This window comes from Oncorhynchus masou, unplaced genomic scaffold (genome assembly GCF_036934945.1).
Source record: "Oncorhynchus masou masou isolate Uvic2021 unplaced genomic scaffold, UVic_Omas_1.1 unplaced_scaffold_2452, whole genome shotgun sequence".
Classification (NCBI taxonomy): Eukaryota; Metazoa; Chordata; class Actinopteri; order Salmoniformes; family Salmonidae; genus Oncorhynchus; species Oncorhynchus masou.
The window spans coordinates 28,993-37,089 of NW_027008905.1; the positions used below are offsets into that span (position 1 = coordinate 28,993).

General features: G+C 43.8%; 1 protein-coding gene across 1 annotated transcript; it reads left to right on the forward strand.

Annotated features, from left to right (window-relative positions):
• Nucleotides 1–3,595: 3,595 nt before the first annotated feature.
• Nucleotides 3,596–7,826, forward strand: LOC135533560 (transcriptional repressor scratch 1-like). Its single transcript, XM_064960840.1, has 2 exons — nt 3,596–4,701; nt 5,508–7,826. The coding sequence occupies exons 1-2, from the start codon at nt 4,587–4,589 to the stop codon at nt 6,245–6,247; spliced, it is 855 nt and encodes a 284-aa protein (XP_064816912.1). The 5' UTR covers nt 3,596–4,586; the 3' UTR covers nt 6,248–7,826.
• Nucleotides 7,827–8,097: the final 271 nt, after the last annotated feature.

Sequence of the window (8,097 nt, forward strand, 5' to 3'; positions counted from 1 at the left end):
ACCACACTTAGGACTCTACACGCAGTGTAAGAGAACACGCTGGAGGCCTGTTCCCCCTCAGGTCCTCCCAGACACAGCGTGATTCTGCCTCAGATTGTTCATTGCTGGAAACACCGGGGCGGCTCTACTAATTACCCAGCATCCCTTGTCATCCCTCACAGCCCTCCCTCACACTCAGTTTATCACAATTGCAAATGACCACATTCAACAGAGATATGTGTGTGTTTGTGAGTGTGTGCATGTATGTGTGTCTGTGTGTTTGTGTGGTTGCGTGTGTGTGTGTGTGTGTGTGTGTGTGTGTGTGTGTGTGTGTGTGTGTGTGTGTGTGTGTGTGTGTGTGTGTGTGTGTGTGTGTGTGTGTGTGTGTGTGTGTGTGTGTGTGTGTGTGTGTGTGTGTGTGTGCTTACACAGTGTTCTCAATCTTCCAGTGCACCATAAGTGTGTGCCCACCCCCCCACTCCGCTTTTGTCAAATCTGGGACATTTTATCCGGGAGTTTGCAAATGCGGTCTGCATTATATTTCACTTGGAGTCATCAGAAAAAAAGGAGGGGAAGTGGGTAGATTTTTCTCTCCCAGTCCAGCATTTCTGTCTGTATATATATGCTGAGGTGCTTGATGAGAAGAGGCCTCAGCAATATTTGGTGTTATTGCGACAGCAGGCTGAGGGACAATATACAGCATTCTCCTTCATCTTTGAGTAATGCCGGCTGTTGCTTTCTTACGGGGGGCTGAAAAAAAGCTCACTATTTCATCAATTAAAGCTGTGTTCCGCCGTACTGTTCCTTGTCTTCTGCGTGCGGTTTCATTTTCAGGATGCTTTAGTCTGTTTAGTCAGGGATGGAGATTATAAAGTGACTGGGAAATGTGATGTCTGTTGTGTAGGTATTCTCTATGCGGAAGACTGTGTGATTTGATACTTGTAAAACAGACTTGTCTTTCTTAATTGCCCCTGAGGGGATAAATAAAGTTGTATTGAATTTAACCTAATTTAATTGGATTGGTGACATTTCATATAGATCTGTAAACTGTGTAACGGCTTTAATTAAAGTTATTTAAAGGAAAGACAAAGCTTGAAATGCTCTTTGTCTTGCTTTCTGATGAGATGGTTTCTTTGGGTTAAACGGTGTGACACCAATTATTTCCAATGGATCAAAGGGCTAGGACTCTCTAGAGAAGTATGTTTTTACAAAACAAAAACAAACTCCAACTAAGGTAAATGCTCCTTTTTCTCCCTCTCCTCTCCCTTCTTCTCCCCTCCCTTCCTCTACTCTCCCCTCTCTCTTCTTCTCCCCCTCCCTTCCTTTCCTCTCTCCCACTCCCTACCTCTCCTCTCCCTTCCTCTCCTCTCCCTTCTTCTCCCCCTTCCTCACTTCACCTCTCCTCCCCCTTCCTCTCCTCTCCCCCTCTCCCTTCCTCTCCCACTCTCCCTACCTCTCCTCTCCTCTCCCCTCTCTCTTCCTCTCCTATCCCTTCTTCTCCCCCTCCCTTCCTCACTTCACCTCTCCTCTTTCATCCTCTCCTCCCCTCTCCCTTCCTCTCCTCTCCCTTCTTCTCGTCCTCCCTTCCTCACTTCACCTCTCCTCTCTCATCCTCTCCTCCCCTCTCCCTTCCTCTCCTCTCCCTTCTTCCCCCTCCTCATTTCACCTCTCCTCTCCTTTCCTCTCTTCTCCCCCACTCACTTCCTCACGTCTTCTTCTCCCCTCCCTTTCCTCACCTCTCTACTCCACTTCCTTCATCTCTTCTCCCTTCCTCACTTCTTCTCCCCCTCCCTTCCTCACTTCACCTCTCCTCTCTCTTCCCCTCCTCTTTTCTCCTCCTGTAACCCTAATCTTCATCCTCCTCTCCTCCCCACAGGCCTCTGTCCCCCCTCAGCCTCTCTCTCTCTCTGTGACAGGACATTCTCCATCTGCTTGCAGGCAGTGTGTGTACTGGGGAAGCAGCAGCAGCTGCAGAGCCTGCCTGCCTAGTCCCTTTCCTAGCCCCTCTCCTGCCTTCTGCCATCACACACACACACACACAGGCACCAGCTGGGCACCGTCACCATCCCCACCACCTCAGCCTCCACTCCACTGCTAGGCCTGGCTGACTGTCACCTTCACATGTTACCTCACCTGACGGTGTCAATTAAAACTAACAATTCATCTGTCAACAACAAATCCCTAAACAGGATTGAAGTGATATATTGTTTAAGAGTTTAGAGGAGCTTACAGTAGCAGTACCAGAGGTGAGCTGCCAGAGCTGTACAGCATATGTTTCAGCACACAAGACACCAGTGGTGTCATGTAGCCTGTAGTATAGATCTGAACTTTGCACTGATAGAATCCTAGAAAATGTCCTGATGATTACGTGTGGAATCACAGTACAACAAGCAGGTGAGCTTCAAAGAGCATCCTGTCCAGCGTGGAATCTACACATGGACCTAAACGCCTACAGGTAGTGATGTCTGCAGTGCAGCTGGTAAATGTACTCTTTAATTGGACATCGTTGAGCCTCTGAAGGCAACTGCTCATGTGTTTCTTTTTGATTAGTGAAACCAGATGTTGAATAATACTAGACGGGTCCTTAAACTGCCCAGCTCTACAAAGTAGGACATTATGCAAGTCCTGACAAACACACAGGTGCAACCTTTAGGGAAGTAGGCTTTAGTTAGGTTTAGGTTTAGTTTAGCTGCTGCTCCAGTTTCAACTGACCTGAGCCCTAGGACCATGCCCCAGGACTACTTGACATGATGACTCCTTGCTGTCCCCAGTCCACCTGGCCGTGCTGCTGCTCCAGTTTCAACTGTTCTGCCTTATTATTATTCGACCATGCTGGTCATTTATGAACATTTGAACATCTTGGCCATGTTCTGTTATAATCTCTACCCGGCACAGCCAGAAGAGGACTGGCCACCCCACATAGCCTGGTTCCTCTCTAGGTTTCTTCCTAGGTTTTGGCTTTTCTAGGGAGTTTTTCCTAGCCACCGTGCTTCTACACCTGCATTGCTTGCTGTTTGGGGTTTTAGGCTGGGTTTCTGTACAGCACTTTGAGATATCAGCTGATGTACGAAGGGCTATATAAATAAATTTGATTTGATTTGATTTGAGTTAAGTTTAGTTAGGTTTAGGTTTAGTTAGGTTTCGTTAAGTTAAGTGTAGGTTTAGTTAGGTTACTTAAATACAGTAGGCATATATGCAGTAGATGCCATGGGCATGACATCTAACATATTAATTATATCTAACATGCACAAATATTTAATGGATGGATAAGGAGACTACATCCTTCCAGTAAACCGGTGTGATTGCTTGAATAATGGCATGTATTTGCGATGTGCATATCACAAACCATGTGTCATTTTTTTTTGCTTTATTGGTTAGTGGTGTTGCTGTGTCACAGTGCAAATTCAGAATGAAAGCACCTGGGATATTTAGTATTAGAGTGAACCATGAACCCATAATGATCATATGAACATGACAAGAGATACATTATTAATTGTCTAACAGTTGATTTCGTAGAGACCAGAAGCCTGTAGGCTATACACGGTATGGTAATTACGGGGTGAACAGTAGTTACAATTCTTCAAAGAAATGATATGTCATCATAAAATTGCAGGAGAATGTGCAACGCATTGCAAAGCTGGAAAGAATCTCCATTCAAAACCGTGAGAAAGTGCTGAATAAAATGTAATGCGTTGCATGTAAGCAGGTGCGATGTAAGCCTAGTTTCAACTGATACAGAAAGACTTGAAATAAAACAAACATTTCCATTCTTATCTCCAAAGAACATGGTGGTGAGCTCCTTAAAAATAAAATGAGATGTGGAGACGAGTAGCCGCCTATATAAATCATTCTATCCCAATGTTGCTCCCCGGAGATTTCTGATGGATTAAATTAAGCACTTCCATTTCCATCTCCCACCTGATCGCAGCGCCGTATAAATCCCAACAGCTGATCAACTGTCTCCAGACACCAAGCACAGAACACAGAGAGAGGCTGCAGCAACAGTGAGAAAGAGAGAGAGAGATAGAGAGAGAGAGAGAGAGAGAGAGAGAGAGAGAGAGAGAGAGAGAGAGAGAGAGAGAGAGAGAGAGAGAGAGAGAGAGAGAGAGAGAAAGAGAAGTGGAGCGGTGATGGTCCATCAACTGACATTATTATTTTTCAGCCAAATGTAGATAGGCTTCCAATCAGAAATAATTGGAAAGCAATAAATAACGCTGACAAGTGCTACCCATTGTTTTGTTGCACTCACAGTACAGCAGCTTCTCTCGTGTTTTTTTTGCATTTATCCTCTATTGGCACGCGGGAGAAAGAGGCGCACTCTGCAGGGTGCTTCCAGCTCGCTCCTCCGTCGTACGCGAGCCTCTGAGAGGGAGCTATCCAGTGCTGAAGTTGCATTTCTTCTTTTCGCAAGACACGGCGTTGCAGGTGGAACAGAGAAACCTAAGCACTACGGGTTGGCTGGGGGTTTGTTTGACTGACTGGGTGTCTGATACTCTACGCAGCCAGGCATCCAAAGCTCAGCCTTAAGTATCCAGCTCTACATTGGCGTTGCATGAGGACAGTAACCCTGCCCTGGACGGTTGTTGTTTCGGTGCAACACCAGAAACATGCCAAGGTCTTTCCTGGTTAAAAAGGTGAAGCTTGATGATTTTTCATCCAGTGATTTTGAGAGTTCTTATGGACGATCCAGGACCGACGTCAGTCTACGGATTCACGATAAAGGTAAATATAAACATGATTTATAATTCGGAATGTTGATTATGTTATATATATACTTTGCTTATTATGCACGGTGTCTTTTTTTGCCACGTTTGCACGTTGTTGTGCTGCATTCATGACTCAATCTGATTCCATTGTTATATTAGTTTGGACAAACACACCTACCTATACAGTTGTAGGCTAATTCTACCCTGTATGTTTTTGAAACAAACCAATTGAATGTGGAAATAGCCTATCGCACCTAGCCTACTCGGAATACGGGGAGGAATGATGCTTGTGTTGCTGATGCAAAACTTCTCCACAACCCACAAGTGTGCATCATATATCTGCACTTAGGCACCAGCATGTACACAGAGCTTGCATTGCACCTGTATTACCCGTTGTGCCTTGGAACACGGATGTATAGCGCTGTTATTCAGACATGATGTCCGTCAGAAGGCTGAATCATATTTCATGATGATGTGTAAACTAGCCTATCCATCGCTTCAGACAGGCTGTATAATGTTGCCTCATCATCTCAGTAGGTTGTGTTGTTAAATGATGTTGATTCTCACTGTGTGTAATTGGCAACTATAGGTTAACGCATAAAAGGGTCGTGCTTCCAGATAAATAAAAACGTTTTAGACTCGCCTAAAGCTTAATAAACTGCATAGGACGCATAGGCTTTGGTGACAACGTGCAGTAGCGGATTTCAAGTGGAGAAGTGCTGCCTGTAGCTTGTTGTATCTATTAAGCAGATTGTTCCCAGTTGAAGAATCCCCGCGCGACAATGAGTAATTGAATTAACATCTTGTTATTTTTCACACCAGGGTACATTAGTGACTACATCAGCCCGTCTGTCTACGATGGAGAAAGCGACGGTGCCATTAAAGTTCCCTCTCCGGAGCCACTCTACGATGGAATCCACAGCGACTACGGCGCCCCAGACTCAGACCAGCCTGACAGTCCGCAGTCGGACGTCACCTCCGGCTACATCAATGGGGACACCGCGGTGAGTGATTGCTACACTGTGGACGCGTTTTACATCACGGACGGAAGGTCACGGAGGAAAGTAATCAACAGCCCCAGCAGCAGGAGCATACAGCGTCACACATGCAACGAATGTGGGAAAACCTACGCCACGTCTTCCAACCTGAGTAGGCATAAGCAGACCCACCGGAGCCTGGACAGCAAGATGGCCAAGAAGTGCGCAACCTGTGGGAAAGTATACGTGTCCATGCCAGCAATGGCCATGCACCTGCTCACCCATGACCTCAAGCACAAGTGTGACATCTGTGGCAAAGCTTTCAGCAGACCTTGGCTACTGCAGGGCCACATGAGGTCACACACGGGTGAGAAGCCCTTTGGGTGTGCACACTGCGGAAAAGCGTTCGCCGACCGCTCCAACCTGCGCGCGCATATGCAGACTCACTCCGCTTTCAAGCATTTCAAATGCAAACGGTGCGACAAGACCTTCGCTCTTAAGTCCTACCTGAATAAGCACTACGAGTCCGCATGCTTCAAAGGCGCGTTCTCGCCCTTGAGTCCTGATCTCGATGACTCTCCATGACGTTCACATTAAAAGTGCAGACAAAAACATTATATTTTTGGTTGACTAATTCTGCCAAACCTTTCCTAAAATCCACCTCAACTTCCAGTGGAACCACAATAATAGCACAATGTTTCTGTATTCTCCTTGAAATCCACCCGAAGGAATTACTGATGATCTTCGCATGCACTTAAACATCCTCTTCCTCCTCCAGTCACGTGGATAGAATATACCTTCCACCGCGCGTAAATATGAAATCATATATTTTGAAATGTGACGAAGATGACAATACTGGATTGCTCCAAACAAAAGTCGAACATTTTAATGTTGGATAATAATAGTACTGCTGCAACTGACCATACTCTCCGTTGAGGTAAATGCCATTTATGTTTGTATTAATTAATTAATCTATTTATTTATTTATGTATTTATTTATTTATTTATTTATTTATTTATCTATTTATACATTAGGCTTTTTCTATGTATTTGTTTATATAGTATGTCTGACATATTGGTCTGTTTTTATTTGATACCACTACCTATTATTTGCACTTTAATGTGTGAATTTGCCAACCTCTCATGAACAGGCCAAAGCGTTGTCACTTATTCTTCGTTTACTACCATTTTAAATGATTGCATGCAAAAATGAAATCTATGCCAGTATCACAAAGCTTATGATTTTTTTCTTCTCCAAAATCTAGATAGTATCTGTTGGCAATATTTCTGTTGAAGCCACATGACGAATTATAAAGCAATAATCACTTAATGCATGATATTTTTGAAAATGATTATGAACTATTACCTACTGTATAGCAGTTTTTAAAATCAGGTATGTTTTACTCCAGTACGCATCTATAGTCATACAAAAGAATACAACATCAGGGAAAATGCCAATGTAGTGTTAGTGAAACAACAAGAAAACGACCACATCCTCTTTTCCTCTAACGTCATGCATTGCCTGCCTCTTATTTCAACAGTAGTGTTCGGACCGTAGGCTTGTAGTACTTCAGCTCCCAGCATCTCAGAACATGTATCCCAATCTACAGGGCACCCATTAAGGTCATACAAAGGTCAAACACCTTCTGGGTCCCCAATGGCACCCTATATTCTATATAGAGCCCTATGGGCCGTGGCCAAATCTAGTGCACTATATAGGGAATAGGGTGTTATTTTGGGATGAAAAACACTGGAACCCACTATTGACTTAAGGTGGGCAAACTTTGCACTGCATCCACACTCAGCTTGATGGACAAGATGCCTTTCTTTAACCTCATTGGTGCGCCACAGATTTGTCTATAATAAAGCACTTCATTTACACCTTAAAAAGTAGCACAATGAACCTAGAGATTCAGGTAGAAAAAACAAGAACTCGTATTAGCTTGACCTCTGTTTTGTATTTCCAATAAAGAATGAATTAATAATAATTTATTGCAAGAGGCTTTGTAAATAATCCTTTGGAGTAATCATTTTTACAGCTGTAAAGAATTAAACAAACCTTATTTCAGGAGATATCTGGAGGAAAATGTCCTTTCCAGTCAGCATTCAAATGATGTAAGCACAAGACACAACAAGGCATTGTCACTTCATAATAAAGAATAATATTAACAAAATCTCTTGTCTGTCTGTTAGTCACTTGTTTTTATTTGTTTGTATCAAATTTCACAATGCACATTATATCATCGTATTAGCCTAAAGTATATCTGCAAGCATTTGAATCAAAAGTTGAAATATAATCCTCAGAGTAAAGCATGTCTTCACCATCCTACAGGAAACAGTGCTGTACATGACCTTGTGTTTTGACCTTGTCCTTACTACTGTACTGCTCAGAGAGAAAGGGAGAAAGAGAGAGAGAGGGGGATAGAGAGAGGGGG